Raw genomic sequence first — 24,740 nt, 5'->3', positions numbered from 1 at the left:
AGCTGCTGCCACCGTCTCAGCTTCTAGGTCCTGCCTCCATGCCAGGGCCTCGGCAGCTTTGTCACCTGCCTGCCCACACGCACCCAGAGAGAGAGAGCGCGCGAGAGAGAGACTGCAGGTCACCAAGCCCACGACCACTCTCACACCCACTGCCACCTCCGTCGTCATGGCCACGGGCAGCAAACACACTGAGAGTCACAGGGGAAGGAAACACCGCAGTACATGTCTAATGAGCTCGTTAAACAAGAGCATAAATAACTGCTCCCATCAGAGTAAGAGGGCTTGGGGCAGAGTGTGGGCACTGACTGAGGAGCGGGGCCATGATGGGTGGCAGGTGCTGCGCTGAGAGGGAGATGGGGCTGCTCTCCACTCCTGACTGTGGGCAATGGGCTGTGGGCTTCTCGAGCCAGACAGATGCAGGCCCAAACATTCTGCCGGCAAAACCATCACAGGCTGCTTTGATCTTTACCTGAGTCCTGCCTGCTCCTCACAGGCCCCGCCCTGACCTCCTTCTGCTCCTGCTCTCATAATGAGCCTGAGGGGAAAAGATTAGAGGGGCCTTCTCCCACTTTATGGATGTGGACAGGAAGGAGCAGGAGGGTCTCCATAGGTAAGACCCCTGCAACCCCCTGTAACTGGTCTCCCTGCTTCCACTCCTCTGCCCCTGCAGTCTGTTCTTCATCCAGAGCCAGAATCTTCCTTTTGAGCACATCCTGCCACTCTCCTGTGTTCAACCTCCTAGTAGCTCCCATCTCATTCAGGATAAAATCCAAGGCCTCCTCATGGCCTACAGGGCCCTGCACGATCCAGCCCTGTCCATTATTCGACCCTCATTTCCTGATATTTTTCCTCCAGATGCACTGGATTCCTTGCTGCTTCTCCAACAAGAGCAGCCTGTGTCTACCCCAGGGCCTTTGCACATGCTTCTTCCCCTGCCTGGCTCTTTCTTTCATTCCATCCAATGTCACTCCTCAGAGGGGCCATCCCTGACCACAGATATAAAACAGTAGACCTCCCCTCCCCCTAGTCTCTGTCTCCTTACACTAATTATTTGTTATACGTAGTGTACATTTTAAAATGAGAAACCCTCTCCCTAGTAAGAATGTAAGCTCCTTGAAGGCAAGGGCTTTGCCTATCTTATTCTTATTCCCTAGGGTCTGGACCAGAGCCTATCCCAAAGCAAACACTCAATACATATTTGTCGACTGGATAAATGAAAACCTAGCTACCAGAAGTCAAAGTGTGGTCGGCGCCTAAGAGCATCCGGTTCCAAATCCAGAGTTTTTTCCTCCACAGATGACGCCTGCCCTCAGAACTCGACCCTGAGGCCCCACGGCCGCAGAGGGAAGCCTGAGGTCAGGATGGAGCACTGGCTGCCAGCTCCAGTCCCAACACCTCCAAGCTGTGGGGCCTCCTGAGTCACGGCCCCCACCCCCACCCCCTTGGCTCAGAGTCCATATCTGTCCAGTCCCAACACCTCACAGGGTTGACTTGCCAACTAGGAGAACACACAGAACGCTTTTAAAGCAATAACTGAGGTGTAGGAAGGGCTCTGTGAGTATAGCTATTTAATTTGACATTCAAAGCCACCCACAGGCTGCCCTCGCCCATCCTCTCTGAGCAAGACTCCTATCATTTCCCTAGACCAGAGGTTCTCAAAGTGTGGTCCCCAGACAGACAGCATCTGCTCAGCGATGAGAACAGCAGCAACTCAGACCCCACGCCACACAGACAGAGCCAGCAACCCAGGCATCTGTGCGCTAACAAGCCTGCCAAGTTACAGGTCATGCTCAGGCCTGAGCACCACACCCGAGAGGTAGCCTTTCCACCAGGTAAGCCAGGTGTGGGAGACAGCTGGTGGGCCTGCTTCTTCACTCCCTGTAATCAAACGGTACCAGATGCCATAAAGGGGCCTGATGGGGTGAGCGGTACATGCCCTGCCCCTTAACTTCGGGCTTGGCCATGTCACTTACTTGGGCAACTGGGAGTTAGCGACATGATGCCAGCAGAGGCCTGGCATCGGCTTGTTCAGTTGGGCTCACCCTCCTACGTTCCTGCTGTCACCAATGGAAGAACATACTCCGCATAGCCACGCCCCTCTGTCTAGGCTCCGAATGAGAAGCACAGAGAAGATCTAAACCAACCTGTAGCCCGGAGCCCAGCCCAGCCCAGCCCAGCCCAGCCCAACCGAGTCCAGTTGAACTCCAACCAACCTGCAGACCCACAAATAAGAAAACTGAATATCAGTGGCTGTGAGCTACCTAGATCTCGAGGCTGCTTGTCATGCAGCATTATTGTGGCAGGTCCCGACCAGGCCTGTTCCTTTCTGCCTCTGCCTCTTTCTTCTGTCCAATGCAGCCACCTCTTCCTCTGCCTTCCAAACCCCACTGGCATGCAGGACACAGCTTATAGTCCACCCGACCTGGGCCAGGAAGCCCCAGAGCATGCCCCTCCCGCCCAGGCCTGTGAATTAGCTTCACTCAGCCTATGAAAAAGCTCACCCGAGTGGCGTTCACCAAGCAATTCATTTACATTTTAACCTTTTAGGTGGCTAATTACTCAACTGAAAAGCCCTTTAACTTACTACTCTCACTAGCTAATAAGCTAGTTAGAGGTTAAGTGTTAAATAGTTCCCTGTGATGCTTAATTTCCGACCACTTATCTTCTTTTCCATGCATTGGAAGTTGCTGCCCACATCTGGATCCGTTCTCCCACCCACGGCATCAGCCCCACAGCCACAGAGCACGTCGGAGCCCATCCCCACCGCCCGCCCCAGCTCAAAATAGCTCTCCTTCGTAAATAGTTAATGAGCGCATCCATCCATATCGCACTTCTCCGTGGCCCGGCTCTCACCCTGGGCTCGCCCATCCCTCTGTGGTTTTGTGTGAGTCTGCCCACCTACCCTCCACCCCGGAGACAATGAAGATGATGGACTTTAATTGACTTCACGTCCTGAACCCTTCTGTCACCCACCGGGTGCCCAGTGCCATCGCAGGCTTAATTGGCAACAACTAATACATCCCTCTTGGCTGCTCTGTGTCTCCAGAGGTGAGAACAGAGCCCTGGGTGAGGCAGAGGAGCAGCCTGGACCGGCGTCCTTCCCCGCTGGCCTTGGTGCCAGGCTTGGACTGTGCGGCAGGTGCCAAGAAACGTTATGACTGACGCTTTTGCCACAGCTCAGTGGTAGCTGCACACCTGCAACTCCCATCCTCCTCCCCTACCTTCCAGCAGAGCACTGATTGTACTTGGGAAGGCAACATACCTGAACAAATGACCCCGTCTCAGCCTCCAGTGCAGCTGGAGGAAGTGCAGGGAGAGGGAAACGGACCCTGGGAGGCGCCTGAAGGGGCTGGCCCATCTGGAAGGCCGGGCCTGGTTCAGTCTGGGTTCCCCAGCGGCAGACCTTGAGAAGAGGATTCCAGGACCAGTGGTTGATGTGGGGAGGTGAACTCAGGACCCGCTGGTAAGGGCATGGGGACAGAAACCCATACCAGCTGTTTTGCTAAGCCAGTTGCCATTGTGGGCAAATGGGGTTCAATTCCCCTGGGACCCTCTGGGAAACAGCACAGAACATGGCTCATTGTCCTTCTCTTTCTTCCCCGCAAGGGGAAGAAGGGGGAGTATTAACCCTCCATCTTCCTCTGTCATAGGCTGGGGCTGCTCCTGGGGACATCAAGTCCTCCTGTGGGCTGGGCAACCCAGAAAACGTCCCCGACTGGGAGTAGTGAGCCCCACTTAACGACGGTGCAGTTGACCTGCAGAAGGAGCCTCGGTCCCTCAAGTCCACGGAGAAATCATACCAGCCCTGAATTACCTCCCTCTGGGGTTGTGTCACATGACAGAAACCTACCCCCAGACGTGGCTAAGGTTTGTAGTCAGATCTCTGCTGCTAGAAACACCTCACACGTTATAGGCAGGACAGTTATCATTACCCCCATTCTGCAGGTAAGAAGCCTGAGGCTCAGAGACGCAAAGGACAGGGAGGTAACAGCAGCTCCTGTCTGGAGCCCCTGATTCCATCCTCCTTGTACAGGTCTGCCTTGGAGCTACTGTGGGCTTGGTTCCAGACCATTGCAATAAACCGAGTTGCATGGGTTTTTTTGGTTGGACTCAACATCTTCCAAACTTCTGTTACTGTTAATATTTCCGCCTCTTCCCATGATTCACACATGGGCTCAATGGCATCTAGAATGGTAATTTCTTCCAGAGGTTTTCAATTTACTTTGCTCAGATCCATCAGAGGAATCACTATCTGTGGCAGCTGTAGCCGTACGAAATGTATTTCTTAAATAAGAAGACTTGAAAATCAAAATTACTCCTTGATCCATAGGCTGCGGAATGGATGTTGTGTTAGCAGGCATGAAAACAACATTCATCTCATTGAACATCTCCATCGGAGCTCTTGGCTGCATTGTCAATGAGCAGTAATATTTTGCAAGGAATCTTTTTTTCTGAGTACTAGGTCTCCACAGTGGGTTTAAAATATTCAGGAAACCATGTTGTAAACAGATGTGCTGTCATCCAGGCTTTGTTGTGCCATCTATAGAGCACAGGCAGAGTAGATTTAGCATAATTCTAAGGGCCCTATGGATTTCAGATGGTCAATGAGTATTGGCTTCAACTTAAAGTCAGCAGGTGCATTAGTCTCTAACAAGAGAGTCAGCCTGTCCTTTGAAGCTTTGAGGCCCGGCATGGACCTCTCCTCTCTGGCTAGGAAAGTCCCAGATGGAAGTCCAGTAGTACTGGGGTTCTTGTTTCAGCATCTAAGAAGGGTTCAGCAATCTGGAGAAGGCTGTGAGTAGATTAAATAGGTTTCCAGAGATGAAATATAATTTTGAAAGGCATTTGGGGGTCAGAGGAGCTTAGCTTAAAGGAAACTAAGATCTAATTTTTAAGGTCTAAGTTCTCAGGTCTCCTCATCCCAGGACCCCATGCTTTTTATTAACACAAATTGTCCTGAGGTGAGGTGGAGATATACACTTCAAAGGGTATACACAAGCATTGTCAGAATGGGGGAATTAGCCTACGGGGCTATTCAGGTGTTTGGGCAGTAGGAGGCAATAACATGTAGATTAAAATGCCCTTTAGCTGTCTGGCAGCCAAGCAATCATTTTAATGTATCCTATTCAGGTTTGGGGAAATGCCTTCAGCCATTCCCAACAGGTGACTACATGTGTGACTCAACCTTGTTGAGTCCCCAAGTTCCATCAACCTTTTGATGAAACTCTTGCAATTATGACATGCTGGAATTGGTTTCCGGCACAATAGAAGGCTGGTCTGTCTACATTGGAAACCTGTGGTTTCGTGTAGCCACTTCACTGATTATCTTAGCCGGATCTTCTGGATGACTTGCTGCAGCTTCTACATCAGCACTTGCTGCTTCTCCTTGCACTTTTATGTAATGGAGATGGTTCTTTCCTTAAACCAACCCCTGCCAGCTTCAGACTTTCCTTCTGCAGCTGCCTCGCCCACCTCAGCCCTCATAGAATTGAGGAGAGTTGGGGCCTTGCTCTCCGAATTAGCCTTTGGCTTGAGGGAATGTTGTGGCTGGTGTATTTGATCTTCTCTCCAGACCACTAAGACGTTCTCCATCTCAGCAGTAAGGCTGTGTCACTTGCTTACTGTTCACTGGAGCCGCACCCTCAGTTTTCTTCAAGAACTTGCCCTTTGCATTCGCAACTTGGCTAATTGGTGCAGAAGCCTAGCTTTGGGCCTGTCTTGGCTTTTGACTCGCCTTCCCCACTCAGCTTACTTATTTCTGGCCTTTGGTTTAAAGTGAGAGACATGTGACTTTTTCATTTGAACACTTAGAGGCCATTGTAAGGGTATTAATTGGCCTAATTAATAATCATCAATATAACTGAGTCTCAGGGATTAGGGAGGCCGGAGGGAAGGGAAAGAGATGGGTGAACAGCTGCTCGGTGGAATAGTCAGAACACACACAACATTTATTGACTAAACTTGCCATCTTTCATGGGTGCGGTTTGTGGTGCCCAAAACAATTACGATAGTAACATCGAAGATCACTGATCACAGATCGCGATAACATATAATAATAATGAAAATGCTGAAATACTGTGAGAATTATCAACGAGCGACACAGAGACAGGAAGTGAGCAGATGCTGATGGAAAACTCGCGTCTCTGGACTTGCTCGAGGCAGGGTTGCCACAGACCTTCCACCTGTGAAAAGCACAGTGTCTGCAAAGCACAATAAAACCATGCCGTAGCCATCACCCAAGCTCAGCTGGGCATAAGGAAAATGGCTCCCGCAAATAAATGCACAAGATGCTTGTGTTTCCCACACTTTATCTCTTGGGAATTATCACCACTGGGAGGGTTTTTATTTCAATGCTGCAGATGGAACAAAGCCTCAGAGAAGTGAGGGGGCTAGTGCATGGTACAGCGGGACTAGAATCCAGACCTCTGGCTTCTCCCCTCACCAGAAGTCCAGAGACCAAACCCCAGCTGTGGGATGTGCAGGGTCTGCCCACCAGTGCTCCCACATACCTGCCTCCACTGGTGTGTGGTACAGTGGCATGATGTTGAATGCGCGCCAGAATCCCTGGGGTGCTTTAAAATCCCGGGTGCTCTGGTGGGCGCCACCCCAGGCTGATCGGGGTCTCCCGGAGGGAGCACACAGCTTCCCAGGGATTGCAGTGGGAAACTGCAAAGCCAGGCTGGGAAATGTGGGGCTGGTGGGAAATGCCGGGCTTGGTCTCAGAGCCTGGCTTCAGCCCTTGCCCACCCAGGTCCACTTGAGCTCTACTGAGGCTGCCAGGAGCTGGCTGCCTGGAACATGCTCGGAAAAGGCTAGTTGCCAGAGGGTGTTTGCTGTCATTCTGATGGCCGCCACCAGGAGCCCGGACGCCCAGGTCCCAGACACTCCTCCCCCAGGCCCCTCTCTGTAAACCTTCCTTGGTGTTTTTCTGGTTTGAAACAAACACTAGCCCCACCCCACCTGCACACTAACCAAACATATACAAAGTCAACAGGGGGCCGGCCCTCTGGCTCTCCCCTACTCAGGGAAGCGGCCACATTTCAGACGAAAGGCAGGCCTGATGCACACGAATGAATCCCTTTGCGCTGCTAATTATTTCTATCTTGGGAGCTGTCTCCCGCTGAGCTTTCTGAGAATGATGAGGAAATGACAAGTGGAGAAATTAGTCCCTCTAAACAGACACCCTGAGGCTTTTGAATTCGAGTAGTGTCATCTTCTTGTGCAGAGCAAGAGGGCAGGAAAGAAGGTAGTGCTACAATTTGTAGCACCCCTGGGGAGGCACCCCTTAAAAACGTCTTTCCTAGACACAAACCTGCTGAGTTTTGAAATCCCACCATTAGAGATTCACGCTCTTGGGACCTACAGAGTTCCCAATTGAACTACATTTCTGGAAGGGGTTGCACCTTACCCCTTGATCTCTTAAAACCCTCTCAGATCATTTTCCTGGTTGACAGGAAAATGGGAGTAAGGTGTGGAAGGATGAGCCACACGAGGCAGCCTGGAGAACAGCGACAAGAACAGGGAAGGGAGAGGGGGTGGTCTCCTAATCACAGTAAGTACTTATACGTACTTACATGTATCCAGTCCTTCAGAGTTGACTATGAAAGATGTACCTTCAAATACCTGATCCCATTCAGTTTATACCGCAATGTGTGAAATAGGCAGAAAGGAATCTCTGCTCCCACCTTACAGATGAGAAAACGGAGGCTGAGAGCAGTGACATGATTCACCCAGGACACAAGGACGAGTAGATGGTGGAGCTGGGTGCAAACTTGAATTCTAGGGCTGCTGGCTGCCTCCCGTTTTTTATATATCTCTGGCAGTGTCTTATGCCTACCTTTAAAAAAATCACATTTCCCACCTTCCTTGCAGACAGGGTGGCCGATTAGACATGAGACAGTTATCGGTAGAGCTTCTGATTCGCCCTGTTGCCCTTCGCTGTCCATAGCTCCTGACGTGCAGGAATGAGATGCGATCGCTAGAGCTCCAGCAGCCCCTTTACACTATGAGGTGACCGTAAGGACAGGAACTGAGCTGAGGATGGCAGAGCAGAAAGATAGGTGGGCCCCCTGGGGGTCATGCTGCCCAGAAGACGAGACCTAAACTCTCTCCCACTGGATGTCTTTCCCCTGAGAGACATGCCCGCTGTGCGTGTAAGTCACGATAGGCTTCCCCCTGCGCCTCCAGGCCCTTTCTCTCGGTGAGGCCTCTGACAGCATGGGTTGCACAGCGGCTCGCCGGGTGAGACATGCAACCCCAGGGATCCTCACCCCGACCGTCTTTTCTGCCAGCTGGTCCCAGGGGACTAGTTCTGAGTGGGACCCAAGGTACTCACTGGCACCCCCGCTCCCCTTTTCTCTAACGTCACTGGAACTTAAAAACGTGAGCGAAGCAACTCAAGCTGAAAGAGAAATCCCATCAGACGCCCGGTGGCCTCGCCCATCTTCCCCAAGGAGAAATGACAGCTAGTGCCTCAGCCCGAGCCGTCAGTCTTCACAAAGCCTCGTGGGGTGTCAGTGGGATGTGCTCCCAGCGCGGCACCTGGGTTGGGAGACTGATCTCCAGTCTGTGTTGTAGAACCTTAGGAAATCAACTCAGCTCATGTGAGACTTAGTTTTACCAACCATGCAATGGGTATGCTGTCATATTTGCCCTGTCTATCCCCACTTGTGGATGCCAGGTTCCAATAATCTAACAGTATGAAAGAAAAAACACCTTAGAAGTATTAGAAAAATAAAATCCAAGGCAGGCTGATTTTGATTTTGGCTCCAACCACGGAACTGCTGGGGAGTTTCCCTCCCCCGCCCCATCCACCCCAGTTTCCTCTTTTGTACCTTTTCCTTCCTCTGCCTGTGGAGGCTCAATCCACCCTTTCAGTAGAAGTTGGGGTGTCTGGGGAAGTGGCTGAGTCAAAGAATCTTCCCGAATAGGAGCAGGTCCTGGACCTGGCCTGCCCCCTCCCTTAAGGAACACCTGTCCCTATCATTTCTCCGAGTATCCATAAGATCCCGGGTTCATCGGTGAATTTCCCTCCACCCCATGGAAGAGATGTACAGTCAGATCTCAGTTCTCAAACGTCTCCCATCTCAAACAGTTCAGTGCTCGAACAAATGGTTCACGGAAAAATGTATCAGTTGTCAAACAAAACTACAGTTCTTGACCTGACAACCCTTTCATGCCGATAACTGTATCATCAGTCACACATCTCTCAGGGAACAAAGGAGAGAACGCGTGAGTATGAGTCAGTTTACTGCTAAACTGAGCTTTACTAACATCTTAGGAAATTGTGCTATGAATATTTTGTTTTTTGCTTATGTTGCTGCTAATTATTATTATTAAACTAGAGGCCCAATGCATGAAATTTGTGTACGAGTAGGCCTTCCTTCCCCCAGCTGCTGGCACCGGTTTCCCTCTGGCACCTGGGAACAGGGCTTCCCCCCACCCCCTGGCTTTGGAAGTCTGGTCTAATTAGGATATTGCCTTTTTATTATTATAGATACATACATACACCATGGATCCTAAGGAGGTTAGTGGTAGCAGCAAAGTGAAAAGGAAAGTTGTATGAACAATAGAAATAATTGCGAAGTATGAGAAAGTGTTCACATGTCTGATCTGGTTACTGAGTATGGCATGGCGAAATCAATGATTAGCACAATTTTAAAACATAAAGACGCCATCAAAAGTGCTGATGGTGCTAACGGTGTGAAACTGCTCACAAAACAGCAATCATAGGCAATTGAGAAAGGCTAAAACAGGGAATCATTTGGGGGTCTGGAACCGATTACTCAATTTACATTATTTATAATGGGGGGAAACGACTCGTTTTCAAACAATTCGCTTCTCGAACAGCCTTCTGGAATGAATTAACTTTGAGAACCAAGGCTTGACCATATGTATTTTCCAAGGGGGGGCAGATCTCCCCTGAAATGTGGATTGACAAGATGCTGATGGGGTGGGAGCTGGTTCTGCCCTCTTATCCTTTCCCCAGTCAGGAGATGTAGCTACAGTAAAGCTGCTTCCCCACAGCCCTGCGAAGCTCAGTGGGTAGCTCAGTCCCTCAGGGTGAGGGGCGTGCCTGGGAATCATGGAAGAACGTGGCCTGGAAAGGGGCCTGCAGCTAGATCAGGGGGCATGGAGTGTTGCTATCTCCCCCACCCGCAGGTTCCTCTTCCCATAATTCCTCGCTCTCTTGATGTGGAGACGATGGCATGTAATAGGCACCACGAGGGTTAATCGTGGCTAATCCCACCCTGTGCTGTGGAAGCGAGCTTGCCAGGCCCCGGCCCTCCTGGGGACCGTTCCAACATCATGCCTGCTGACAGATGTTCCCTATGACTCCTGGAGACAAGTGTTTGTGAATGTCACTTGGACTGATAATGACATGCAGGCCACTAATTTCCCATGTCGCACCAGGAGGGAGGCTGAGCTGGACGGGCTGTTGCTTTTCCTGGGTGGGTAGGGGGGACCTCTTCTTTCTGACTCCATTCTTGCCACCCTTCCTCTTCCCCTTATTGGCCCCTCCTCCCTCTGGACTGTCCCCACTAATGCTGGCCACTTCCTGCAAGGACAGGTTCTGGGGCTGAGAGATGGGGCAGTCCACCCTCCCTGCTCATATGGGAAACAGGCTCCACCTGAGGATTGTCTGGGTCCCGTGTGCCAGGCCTGCCTGCAGGGCTCATCTGGGTGCACTCAGGGAAGGTGAAAGCCTTGGGAAGTCAGCAAGAACCCTCAGAGCATGAGAGAGCTAATTATCTGCTAAAAGCAGGGCACTATTTCATAGCCGGATTCAAACCCGAGTTTCCCATGACTTGGGGGCCGCTCCCCCTTCCTGCAGTGAAACAGAACCTGATGCCTTCAGACGCTGCTCGCAGCTCCCAGGCTTCTGTGGGGCCTTGGCGTGGGTCGTGGTGACCTGCCAGTGACTACTGTCCAGGTTTGGTGGGACAGCCTGAGCCAATGCCAAAGTCCCTGTCTGTGACCTCAGGTCCTGGGACTCAAAGCCTGGTGAGACAGGGCCCCTTAATCCTGAGAGGCAAGAGGCTTAGTGGCCCCAACCATGATCACCATATTGTTTTGCTCCTGGGATTATAAAAGTCTCAGAGTCATAGACTATCAGGGCTGGACTCATTTAAGTCACATGTTAAAGTCAGGCTGCCCACCAGTTAGCCCTGGACAGAGTCAGCCAGGTTCTTTCTGAACCCTCCTGGCATGGGCAGGTCATGGCTCAGTGGCAGCTCTGACTTATTCTGCTGCTGGACAGCCCTGATGCTCATTTCCATTCTGTTCAGTTCACCAAATTCTGACTTGATACCTGTTGTGGGCCAGGACTTGCTAGGAGCTGCAGGCCCAGAGATGAGGAGCACATGAATAGCACATGCTGGAGAGGGAGCAAGACCCAAAGCCAAGCATCCCACAGCCAGAGAGGCTACGGGAGAGGCATGGACAGCTGTTGCTGCAGGAATTTCTTTTTAAATATATTTTTATTGATTTCAGAGAGGAAGACGAGAAGGAGAGACACAGAAACATCAATGATGAGAGGGAATCATTGACTGGCTGCCTCCCGCACGCCCCCTACTGGGGATTGAGCCTGCAACCTGAGCATGTGCCCTTGACCAGGAATCAAACCTGGGACCCTTCAGTCCACAGGTTGACGCTCTATCCATTGAGCCAAACCGGCTAGGGCTGGAATTTTTTGTATTGGGCCAATGGCTACGTGTGTGTTTGTGTGTGTGTGTGTGTGTGTGTGTGTGTGTGTGTCTACTCATGTAAGCTCTTTGAATAAGTTAGGGTGCTATGGCATTTTTTCTAAGTCCTCTTGTCTCCAAGGCAACCTTTGCCCATCATACACAAGCTTCCGGAACCCCATCCTCATCACCTGATCGCTGGATACACTGCAGTTGGGAAGATGACTCCTAAGACTGTGTCTTCTGTGTGAAACATATCACAGCCTGCTGGGATGACTCAGTGATCAGAACGGTAACGTCCCTCCCATGATCTGAACACTTTACTCAGTTAACACAACTGAACACTACAGGCGTCTCTTCGCAGGTCCATTACTTTGTAGCCATAATGCCTTTGAGGTCAACTAAAACTGAACCGGCCACACAAAATTCCAGTTAAGCCCGATTTCCTCCAGCTTGAACTCAGGCAGTTGCATCCTTGAACCAAGGAATACACTTTCTCTGTGCTGTCATCCACGCCGACAGGAAATACACTGAGCAGCACGGGAATGGAGGCAGGTCCTGAGGCACAAGGCATGCTCACGTCCATTTATCGATCAGTCTGCTTCTCCGGCCAGCTGTAAGCCCACCACCCCTTTCCATTTCTCCATTTCATTCCAAAAACAGTGTGAGATTTTGCCAGCCGCCCCGTGCTGTGGGGATGTGCTCTGTTTATGGCCGTGAGTCACGGCCAGTGGAAACTCCTAGGACATTTTCCAAGTGTACTTACCACCCAGAGCATCCGGCCCACCTCCCGACGCACGGGGACAGGGCCTCGCGGAGAATTACAGAGGCAGGAGGGACATCACTGAGCAGGCCGCCCTCCTGAATGACGAGGAGGCAGACTGAAAGGTTGGGAACTCCTGGCCACAGTGTCCCCTGAAGACAGCTCGAGAACTCGGCAGGATTTGCTCCCTGTGAACCCACATGGGATCCCGGCAATCAGCCTTCTTTTCCAGGGGCTGACAGCACCTGCTGACAAATTCTTCCTGGAATTCAGAATGCCGCGCCCAGCCTGCATGCCCTGGCTTTCTGGGCCTGTTCTGTGGAAAGTGGAGTCCGTGCCCCTTCCCCATCTTAGGCACTTCCCTTTCTGTGCCTGCTGTCTCAGGACCACTCCCCCGGGCTTGGGAACCTCATCCAGCTTCCTTTAGTCCTGGACTCGTCCCCTGGGGCCTGAGGCCAGTCCCCCGTGTGATGTACCTCTGCTGGGCTTGGTGCCCTCTCCGTAGTGTCGGTCTTGTCCTTCCCAAGTTACCTCGATTTGAATTCCATCTCTGCTGCTTACCCCATGTGTACACGTGGAGCAAGTTTCTCACGTGAAATGTGGGATAAGTGCAGTCCTGGTCTCTGGGGGTGGGGCGGGGGGAGGGAGCGGGGTCTGAGAAAACTAAAGGAGTTAGTATGCATAACACCCTTAGAAGAGTAAGTGCCGGGTGCCAGTCAGCTCTCCACGTAGATCCTCCAGTAATAATGTCGTTTCGTTATCACGTTGATGGATGTGGGAGGAACTTGTGTGTATCCATTCGCCTAGGGGGAAATTGGCTTGGTTATGTGTCCTATTGCTCAAAGTCGCAGAACCTGCGGATGACGTTAAGTGAGGACTGATTATATTGTTGCTATTGTGCTTGCTGGGGAGGGTGGAGGCAAATTGGAAATTGCTCAGCTTTGCCTGCTGGCTCCTGTCCAGTCTTCCTGCAACCTCTTTCCCAAACAGCAGACCTTCGTCATTTTTCTCTTTTTGCTCTGGTCATGGATTAAAAGCCCTTGTTGGCCGCCTTAAGCTCTCTCTGTACAGTGTGTGCCCCTCTTTAATAGTCACTTTTGCGTACAATCCTTCCTTCCCTTCTTTTGTACCCTTCCCTGTCCAAGTCTGAGCATACCACAGGGCCACTGTGCAGCCGCGGGTGTCTTTTCTTCCTCATGGGTTCACTTCTTTCTAAAAATCTTCAGTTTCAGCCCGGGCTGGTGTGGCTCATGGTTGAGCATCAACCCATGAACCAAGAGGTCACAGGTTCTATTCCTCGATTTCCGGTCAGGGCACATGCCCCCAGTAGAGGGCATGCAGGAGGCAGCCCATCAATGATTCTCTCTCATCATTGATGTTTCTCTCTCTCTCTCCCCCTTCCTTTCTGAAATCAATAAAAATATATTTAAAAAAAAAAAATAAATAAAAATCCAGTTTCTTTCGTTGAGTCTCCTGTTTCTCTGGAGTCAGATTCATGGTCAGGGCAGTGCCACCAGGGCCGGAGCCAGAAGGCCTGGGCTCAAGTCAGTCCTGCCTATCTCTGGCTGTGTGACCTCGGAGAGTTGCCTAATTCTCTCAGCCTCCATACTTCTTGGTATGTCCAGGAGAACTAAATGAAATATTGCCTCTAGAGCTACACATCATATGCATATAAGTGGCAGTGATGTTGGCTAGTGACTGTTACTATTATTATCTGGCTACATATGCACCTTGACCTTCTGCTCTAAAATTTTGGAAACCTGTCTTAAAGACTGAATTGTGTACCTCACCTTCCTCTTCCATTTCCTTCCCCAGGTTGGAGACGGGAAATGGTCTTACTCTCACCCTTACCGTGGTTACTGTTGCTACCAACAACAGTCACAATTTGTGTTCCGTGAGCACCTACTATGTGTCCACACTGTTCGGAGAGCATGCCATGCTGTGTCTCTTCTAATCCTCATGACGCCTTAAAAGGAACTCAGCATTTTCTTTTTAATTCCGAGGTTGCTGATGCTTCCATTTTATTTATATTTATAAACCGAGTGTCTCCAGGATGACAATCACCAAATAGAAGCAGGTTGAATTCCCACCTTAAGTGACTGCAGGAGTGTTGCCTCAGCGCCTCTGGTGACCCTCCCGGAGTTTGTGAGACCCTCAGCTTGCTGCCACCTTGATGCAGCGTCACCCCCTCGCAGACTTTAGTTCCCCTCATCCCGGGCCCGTGCAAGCCCCAGCGCTGGGAGCTGTCACCTTTACACTCTTTATCAAAGTCAGACCATATAATAAATGCACAAGGGAAGAAATAGTACATATTTTTCAAAGGTCAATCTCAGAAGTTATCAAAGAAATGCAAATGAAAACAAGTTCCATTTTCCACATGAAATTGGCAAAAAGGCAAGTAATTAGATATTCAATAACTGGCAAAGAAGTGGTCGAAGTGGCCACTGTCACCTTCCCCTCGCGAGAGGGTAAGTAAATATTCATATGCAACATATAAAGGTTATGCTTTACTCGTTGAGCCAGTAATTCAATTCCTAGGAAAATATGCTAAGGAAATCACTGAAGCTGCACCAATAAATTAATATACAAAGATAGTCATTGCAGCATTACTTTCCATATTAAAAAATGGCAAATGACTTAAATGTCCAACAATAGAAGATTGGTTAAGTAAATTATGGGGCAGCAAGTGAAAAATACTTGAACACCATGGGAACTAAGAAGCTATAATGTTGAGTGGAGAAATTAAGAAACAAAAGCACACGCTAGAATGATCATAAATAGTGTTTGGAATTGAAATAAAATGGAGAGGCCAAAGGCCTCAGGTCAATTTTGAGTGGTAACAGATAATTTTTATTTCCCTCTTTATCATTTCTCTTATTTTCCAAATTTGCTATAAAGACTATTACTTTTTATAATTAGAAAAATACACATATGCATATTTAAGTTTAATTATATATCTCTGTCTATATATCTTTGTATACATGCACATATGCTTATGTTTGTCCTAATGCTTTCTCTCCATCCCAAGAAATGAAGCTGCTCTCCAGATAAAACATGTAAAGGAAATTCCAGGTAAGCATGTGCCAGGTAAGGGAACCTCCGCTTCCCTCCCCCACCTTCCCAGGCAGAGACTCATCAACTCAGGAGTCAGAGCTGGAAGAAACCTCAACGCTAGATCAAGGGTACTTGACCGCTTGACCCATGGACCCCTCGGCTGTAGGTGAAGCCTACAGGATTTCTTCCCAGAATGCCCATTTTCCATGCATAAAAGGTAACACAGGATTTCAAAGAAACCCTGAATTCCTTGAGTGGTAAGATTCTAGGCCGTGTCCCTCATGTGTAGCACAAACGAGGCACAGACTGAGAAGGGAGCTCCTGTGGAGTCAGACCTCCAGCCCCTTGGGTTGTGCCCATCATGCTGTGAGCTCCTCCCTTCCTCTGAATGGCTCAGGCAATTCTGTGCAGCCTTTTGGTCCCTTCGTTCCAGGCCTGGGCAATGGCCCCTAGATTCTCACAGCCAATTTACAAGGGCAACATCATTGTCTCCATTTCCAGGTGAGGAGACTGACACCAGAGAGGTCAGTACAGGTGGGCAGGATTCTCTCGGTGTCACGTGACCTGCTCTAGCCAATCAAAGCTCACCAGGACTTCAGTGGGACAAACTGAGAAAAAGGCATGAATCCTTCTACTGCTTAGGGAAAGCGGCTGCCTGCTGGTGAAGCCAACCCAGAAAGTGGAACTTAGGGGAGGGAAGGAACTCTGAGAATGCAGATGGTTGTGGGGCTTTTGGTCTACCTGAGCCTGAAGCAACATGACCCAACACATAGCTTTTTTCTTTTAAAGCCTGTTTGACTTGGGTTCGATTACCTGCAACCAAGTGTCCAGACTAAGTTATGTATGGATTACCCCCATTTTCCAGATGAGGAAAGCTGAGGCAGCTCAGGAGAATTGCATAGCTAGCAAGTGTCCAGGCCATGAATTCTACCCATCCTGACCTCAAAGCCTTAGTCACGACTTCATCTGAGTCCAGGTGAGGCCAGACCTGCTCCTCCTTGGAGGAGTCAGATCGTTCACCAAGAGGCCCCTCATTGTTCTTGCATGTCCTCCAGCTGTGCCTAAAACTAGAAAGTTCTGAGGCTCACAGCCATATGACCACCGACCCCTGCCACCCCCCTAGGGGGCCTGGTTCTCCTACACACACATCTCCTGGGGCTGCCCATGTGGGTTCCTCTCTTCTTCAATGCGCAGATGATGTTCTTTTATCTCTTCTTACCCGCACGAAAGGCACGGTTTGCCCATGATCCCCTCAGGCACCTTTGGGGAGGAGGGCTTCAGGTGGAACAGCTCAAAGCCCTGCCATCACCCCCTCCTCCCCCAGCCAGACCCCTCCCTGCCTCGCGCAGCCCTGGCTCACCTGTAAATCAGTACCTCATCGTCGGAGCAGTTGTACTGCAGCTGATACATCTTCACCCGGGGCGCTGACTTGCTGACCGACCACTTGACCAGGGCCGAGGTAGTGGTCACATCAGACACAAGCACAGCCCGTTCTGGGGGGCTCTTGGGAGGCTCCCCACCCTCGCTGCCTGCCCCTCCCCGGCTGGTCTTGCTGGAGCCAGTGATGTCCGAGAGGCGGGACTTGGGGGGCGCCGTGCGGCTGGTGCTGTTGCTGAGGTGTGGCAGCTGGACGATGGAGACCTCCACCGTGGCCGTGGCCTCCCCGGCGGCATTGGCGGCGATGCAGGTGAAGGCACCGCTGTCCTGAGACGTGGTGATGAGGATGTCCAGGGTGCCGTTGTCGTACACAGCGGTCCTTGAGGAGTTCCCCACCAGGCGGTCATCCGGGGCCACCCAGTGGATGAGGGGGCTGGGGTCCCCAATGGCCTTGCACTTGAGTGTGGCCGCCTGGCCCTCCAGAACCAACAGCCTGTGCGTGTGCTGGGTGATGAGAGGCGGCTCGCACACAAACTCCTCCTCGCGCACGTGCCAGAAGTAGCGGCCCTTGAGGCCCCCCGGGGAGCCACAGGTCTCCAGGTCATCGTCCCGCTCCAGCCTCCGCAGCCAGAGGAGCTCACAGTTGCAGTGCAGGGGGTTCCCCCCGAAACTGAAGGACAAGGGTGGGGCGAAGGGCGTGGCGGCCAGCACGGAGGCCTGGGAGCGGGCGAAGATGGGGTCCGGGGGCAGCTTCTGCAGCCGGTTGGAGGTGAGGTCCAGTCGGGCCAGCTTCTGCAGGTCGGCGAAGGTGCCCTCGGCGATGTGGTCCAGCAGGTTGTGGTCCAGGCTCAGCTGGTGCAGGTTGACCATGCGGCGCACGGAGCCCCAGGGCAGGCCGTGGAGGTTGTTGTAGGAGAGGTCCAGGTCCTCCAGCGTCAGCAGGAAGTCCTCGAAGGCCTCGTCGGCGACGCCGCCCAGCTGGTTGTTGTTCACGATGAGGTGCTGCAGGTTGACCAGGCCGCGCAGCGTGTCCTCCCCGAGGCTGGGCAGCCGGTTGCTGTCGAGGTGCAGGGAGCGGAGGCTCTCGAGGTCCAGGAAGGAGAAGGGCTGGATGTGGCTGATGGTGTTCCTGGACAGGGTCAGGTCCACCAGCCCCGTCATGTTGGCGAAGTCCTGGCGGCCGATGTGGATGATGAAGTTGCCGCCCAGGCGCAGCTCCACCGTCCTCCGGTCGATGTCCGGGGGCACGAAGAGCAGCCCCTTGGACGGGCACAGGGTCCCCAGCGACTCAGACAGGTTCTGGCAGACGCAGTACTTGGGGCAGGCGTCGACCACGGCAAACGCCATGCCAAACGCCAGCAGGCCACCAAGCAGGGTCTCCATGGTCTGGTCACTCAGGCTGCAGCGCCTGGAAGGGAGGGACACAGGTCAGGGTCAAAAGGTGACTTCCCAAGGCCCCCGTCCAGAGCTTCCTCCCTCCCATGACCGTGGCCTTGGGGAGCAGCCATGAATGGCATCTGCTCATTGCAAGCTGCAATCTCTCCCACCAACCCCCCTAATACAGTTCTACTTTTTCTTCTTTCCCTAGCTCTTATCACCTTCTAACAGACTGCTGCATTTACTTATTAGCTGTGGCCATGGGATGCTTCCTCTCTCCCCAGTAGGATGTCAGCTCCAAGAGGGCAGGTCCTCTCGTCTTCTTTGAACATTGCTACATCCCACGCATCTAGCACAGGGCCTGGGGCACAGTAGCTGCTCAATACATATTTTTAAGATGGGTGGGTGGATGGATAATCTCACACTAGTGGTTCCTTTGTGATGACTGGGTTTGAAAAGTGTGTTATGGCTGTGCTTTGAAGCAGTTTCACCTTCTTAATTGGTTTAGACTGGGCATGAAATGAAATAGGACCAGCATTCCTTACGAACAAGGATGCGGGCCAGGAGAGAGTTGGCTCTGAGAGACACCACGGTTAGTCGGGAACCAGCTTTGGATAAATGCTTCACCATGGAGAACCCAGAGGGCACATGCCTCTTTGGGAGCTCAGGGAAGTAGAGAAGGTGGTGGGACATGAACTTCTGAGTATTCACAGGTGCTGGGTCCTCTGCCCGGAACTTCAGACATGTCATCTTATCTGGGCTTCAGGTACAGCCTTCACAGGAAGGGCTTATCTGTGTGTAGGTGAGGACTTGTCCATGGCCTCATGCTCAGGTCTTTACTCAAAAGTCACCTCCTCCCCCAGGCCCCACCGGACTGTGCATTCCCCTCTTCCCTGTTTAGTGTTTTCTCCTTGAAATTGACCGCTACCTAACTACTGTATATATTTTACCTCCTTGTCTTATTTATTGTTTCTTTTTCCATTTTACTTTTAACTTATCTTTATGTATTTTTTTGGTGTTGCAGCATAGTTTGTAAGTGGCAAACACTGGAAACAACCTAAATGTCTACACATAGGAAAGTGATGGAATAAATGATGCCGCATCAGCACAATGGAGTGTTATACTGCTGGAAGAAAGAACGAGGAAGATCTCTGTGAACTGATGAGGGGTGATTTCCGTCACATGCTACCCAAGTGGAAGAAAGCCAACTTCACGGGGGCACATCCAGAATGACAGAGTAAGGGCTTCTATCTTTCCATTAGAGTTCGAATACAATATTGTATTAGTTTCAGGTGTACAACCTAGAGATTAGGCATTTATATACCTCACGGAGGGATCCCCCTGGTAAGTGTAGTGCCCATCTGCCACCATGCATAGTTATTACAATATCACTGACTCGGTTCCCTATGCTGTACCCCGGCATCCTATTGTTTGTCTTCTGTACCAGCAACAAAGCCCCAAGAGGTTGGGACTTGTTTTCATTCACCGTTCTATTCTCAAAGTCTAAAGCACCCCCTGACACATAGGAGGTGTTTTCACATGAAGGAATATCTGGAAAGGGAAGGAGCAGGAATTTGGCTTGTGTCCTTGTGCCTCTAATCTGACAGTTTTCTCACTATCCATGCTGGACTGACCGTGGCTCTATTTATAGAGTGCCAAGACTCACATCAATTGAGTTGAACTTTTGGAAAATCACACACTCTGGTTATGTAGCATCACGCAGACCAGCAGCTCTCAAACTGCCTTCTAGGGGTGCTAGTCAGAGGCCTGCAGAAGAGGCTTCTGAGGCCGGGGAGCTGGGGAAGCGCTGCCTGCTCTCACTCACTCTTGCAAAAGCTCTAGACGCATGGTCAGTTCAGAAAGGCTGAGAAATTCTGTTGCAGGAGAGAAACTGGGTTAATGTTTAATTCTGCATTGACTCCCTTTTGCTGTTTTAGCTGAAGATGCTCGCTTTCCTGAGCAGCAGCTATTAATATCTTGAGGAAGTAGAGCCCCATAGCTCCCACGTTTGAGCCACACAGATACAGACAAAACAACCAGCTAATAAAACGAAGGTATGTTGTAAATTTAAAAACCTATTCCAATCAGGTACTATTTTATTGTAAAGGTTTAAATTCCCTTACGGTGTCTCTTTAAGGGTAAATCTCTCACCTGAGAGCCTTCAGGGCCAGAGACTTGCCCTGTATTTCATCTGTAAAGAATGTTATTTCTGAGCAGCGCTGTCCACTAGAAATATAATACTAGCCATAAATGTAATTGTAAATTTTCTAGTGGCCATATTTTTTTTAAAAAAGTAAAAGGAAACAGGTGAAATCAATTTGGATAATATATTTTATGTAAACCGCCATATCCAAAATATGATTTCAACATGCAGTCGACACAAGCAATTGTTAATGAGGAAGTTAACATTCTTTTATTTGTTCTACATTTTCAAAATCAGCGTGTATTTAACTCCCAGAGCGCATTTCAAGTGCTCACTCGGCACCCGTGGCCACTGGCTGCCCTGTTGGACTGAGCCTCGAGAGCAGGTGTTGGCTACCTCCAGCCTGAGGGCCAAATCTAGTCTGCTGCCTGTTTTTGTAAATAAAGTTTTCTTAGAACAGGCCATGCTCATTCAGTTACATGCTGTCTATGGCTTTTGTTGTGCAGAGGTGAGGAGTTCCAGCAAATATGATGTGGCCAGCAAAGCCTAAATAAAACATTTGCTATTTTGCCCTTTACAGAAAAAGTCGGCTGACTTCTGTTCTAGAAGATGTTTTTTTCTTTTTATCTTCTTCATTATAGTCATTGTCATTAAAAGCCTTTGCCAATGTGCTGATTCCACATAGTTCTACTCTGGGCTCCCAGCAGTGGCCAGGCCATCCCTCCCTGGCCGGCCCCTGCTCTCACCAACCTCTTACCCGAGGGTCCCAGCCCCGCTGACCCAGGTCCCAGCAGGAGCATCGTCCCAGGGGAAGCCCCCCATCATCCCCCCCCCCCCCCCGCCCCACATGCCCAGGTGTATTCTGGCCCCTGGGGCCACATTTAGCTGGGCGGGACCAGATGAGACAAACAGGACTCTTCTCCATTTGCATGGAACCTTCTCTTATTTTTTAGCACAAGAACAAGTCTTTGCAAGAGCTGCCCCCCCCCCCCCACTAGCCCAGCTTATCTCTTACCACTCTGTCCCCCCCATTGCCCATCCTGTCCCAGCGACACTCAACCTCTGTCTTATAATCCACGCTTGCTGGTCCTCCAGGACTTCCAACAAGCTCTGTGTTCATCCTGGCTTCTCCCCACCTCCACTCCTGCCTGACCAAGCTGATTCCAAAGATTCCAGGGAGCCTCTGCAACACCTGGACCAAACCAGGCCCTTTACCCTGCCATTCACCCCCAGCCCCTGTGCTTGTCCTGCACATTGATCATGACGCTTTGAGTTACACTGAGTGGCCAGATTATTATGACCACCCCAGCAGTACAATGAAGTGAATTAGTTATGCAAATAATAACAATAAAACCTTGAGAGTATTTGCTTAGGAAGTTTTCAATATTCAGTATTTTTGGAAGAGTCAATGAAGTACTGAGGGGGTGGTCATAATAATCTGGCCACTCAGTGTATAATTTCTTAATTACTTACCTGTCTGCCTTCCTGGTCTGTAAACTCCAAAATCCAAAAGGGAACTTACCTGTCTTGTCCACCCATCACAGTATCCCCAGCACCCAGCACCACACCTGACTTACTAGTATAGTAAGTACCCAGTAAATATGAACTGAATGAATGAGACACAGTACTGAGCAAAGGGAGTTTCTGGCATTGGCACTGAGGCTGGGTTCTGTCTCAGCACTGTCTAGAGTGAATTTGGCTAATCAGCTGAGAAAACCATCTTGACAGAGTGGGCTGGTCACGGCAGAAGCTTCCAGAACATCGCCCGCTAAGCATCCATTGTATTTTCCAGCCTGGCTCACTGCTGCAGTGTGTCAAGGAGCCATGTTTCTCTGGCCCCTCATCTGCTCAAGTAGGGGTGAGTGGTACCCCTACACCCACCCAAGACACAGGGCCAGACACACCCAAGGATGCCCCTTGTTAGTTAAGCTGGAGGTGGCTGTGTGCACATGTGTGTGCATGTGTACATGTCTGAGCGTGTGCATGCATGCATGGGGTGTGTGTGTGTGGAGGAGGGCAGTGTTCTGAGAGCCCACAGCCCCAGGAGAAAGGTGCCTCCATGCGCTCTTCTCAGTCAGCACTGCAGTGATTAGTGATCTCGGGTTATCAGTGCTTCCCGACCCTCTCACATCACCGCACCTGTAGGAAATGCTGAGACTTGGCGGGCACAGCTGAGTCCAGGGCTGGGCTGTCGGCGGCCTGTGCTGGGTAGCTTCCGTCCTCCCCTCCAGATCTTCTCTCTGCCCTCCCAGCCCTGCCCTGTGTCCTGGGAGGCTGCCCAGTATGAGCTGCATCAGCACAATACGGGCGCACTGCCTGCCTGTGGCATCCTGGGGCCTTTCCATCCTCGGCCTGTCGCCTGCTCGCAGACAACCTTGGCCGTGGTGGCAGTGGGAGACCGGACACGTTGGGATGCACACCCTGCACAGGGCCCATGGTTTTAAACAGTTTGTCCTTGTAAATCATGCTAAACAAATCACATTAAAAAAGTTTGTGGCGGATTAGCAAATGTCTAATGAATTCCAATCTGTGACATAATAGAGCTGGGTAAATATGTTTTAAGTAATCAGCACGGAAGATTACTGACGGAGAAGTGACTATTGAATCTCAATTAAAATTGTATTGTGAGAACTGTCACTTAAAATATTACTCTCACAGCCCAAGGAAAAGCGGCTTAAGCCCCGAGGTGGGAGGGGAGGAGGGGAGGGTGTGGCGGCTCATCACTGGTACCAATGGGCAGAGGCACTCTCTTCTGAGCAGGAACTTAAGCAAATGCTGGAAGGAGCAGCCTTGTAGGTGCTGGAGGAGCAGGAGGAGAGGTGGAGGGAGCTGGAGGGGCTGGTATCAGAACAAAGAGCCCGATCCAAGTGGCAGGAGGGCCACCGGATTGCTGGGGGGCAGAGCTGAGAGGGGTGGTGGGGATCAGAGGCCAGGCAGTGAAGTGGCCGCTGGCAGCAATGTCAGAGTCCATCCAGAGGTCCAGAGGAGCCTTTGCTTGTCTGTAGAGTGTCTAGGAGCCGGGCGGGGGAGGGCGGGAGTTGGGGTGGTGCCGGGAGAGACAGCAACAGTGGGGCTGGGAGAGGAAGAGAAACCTTGCCCTGGACCTCAGGGCCCTGGAGTCTCTGGGAGCTGACCCAGGGAGGAGCCTGTCTCTCTGCCCTCGGCCTCTCCATGCAGCCTTCCCAGCAACTCTGCAAGGTGAGTGCTGCCACCGCCCACACGGGGTCACCCGCTGGGCGCTCCTCTCCCAGGAGAAGGGGTGACCCGCTGGGCGCTCCTCTCCCCGGAGAAGGGGTCACCCGCTGGGTGTTTGCAGGCCCCTGATCTGAACAGCCTTGTGCAGTGAGCAACCTGCCCTATGTACCCTGAGATCCTGAGTGTTTACCCCCATCTTAACCACTGGGAAGTGAGGTCCAAAGCAGGTGGCCTGCCCAACCTTTCCCAGCTCCCAGAGAAGAAGCACCATTTGAACTCAGGATTGCCCGTCTTCGGCCGTCCTGGGAGTAGAGGAGGCCCCGAAGCTTCCATGCCTCGGTTACTCTGAGAAAGCTGCCGCCTCCGCAGGGATTGCTTGGTAACCAGTGACGCCCAGCTGCTCCGCTAAATGTGGGCGCTGTGTTTCCTTCTTGGGGACGGGCCTGGAAGGAACGCCGGTTTTCTCCGAAGCAGAGGCCTAATTGGCTCAGAAATATCCACCTGTCAGGCCCTGATGGTGGTGAGTCACACACACACACACACGCACGCACGCACGCGCACGCACGCACGCACGCACGCACACGCACGCACACTTTTATACACTGGCAATATATATAGTTGTGGAAACAGGCTTGCGGTTTGTAATCAGAGTCAACAGATGGAATTTCATATGTAAAACAAAAGACAAAAAAGGAAGACAAGGACAGAAAGTGGAAAGTGAGGAGATTTAGGCAGAAAAGGACAGTTCCTATTCCTCCACCTGAGGATGAGACCAGAGACGTCCCTTCCCTCCCCCAGCCTGGGCCTGCCTCCCTGTCAGAGCCTCCTCTAGCTGCTCCAGACAGAAGCAGCAACATTTAGCAGATGGCTGGCAAGATCTATGTGCTATCTCTCCACCCTGATTTCCATTTAAAAGATACCCTAGCAACCAGCCAGGAGCCACCCGCCCCTGGAGCCTGTAAATCAAGTAAGATGCCTGTCTCTGCTTCAGGTACAAAGAAATGGCCCCTCCAGGGGGCTCCAGGCTGGGGAAGTGTGAATTAATGAGGGAGGGAGGGGTTCCAGCTGCCAGGAGAGGCAGCCCCGCACCTGCTGGCAGGCTTGCCCTCCAGAGCACTCCCGCTCCCATACATCACCCGAGGGTGCC

At 51.3% G+C, this 24,740-nt stretch overlaps 1 protein-coding gene across 1 annotated transcript in view; it reads right to left on the bottom strand.

The window, feature by feature from the left end:
• Positions 1 to 24,740, bottom strand: part of LRFN2 (leucine rich repeat and fibronectin type III domain containing 2) — a 186,079-nt gene that overhangs the window by 23,236 nt on the left and 138,103 nt on the right. The window contains exon 2 of the mRNA XM_036315964.1: positions 16,862 to 18,286. Coding sequence (XP_036171857.1) covers positions 16,862 to 18,261 — 1,400 coding nt within the window. The 5' untranslated portion in view covers positions 18,262 to 18,286. The remainder of the gene's footprint in view (positions 1 to 16,861; positions 18,287 to 24,740) is intronic.

The sequence above is a fragment of the Myotis myotis genome, unplaced genomic scaffold (assembly GCF_014108235.1).
Source record: "Myotis myotis isolate mMyoMyo1 unplaced genomic scaffold, mMyoMyo1.p scaffold_m19_p_7, whole genome shotgun sequence".
NCBI lineage: Eukaryota > Metazoa > Chordata > Mammalia > Chiroptera > Vespertilionidae > Myotis > Myotis myotis.
The sequence above is the reverse complement of the archived record's forward strand: the minus strand, read 5'-3'. Positions and strand labels throughout refer to the sequence as shown.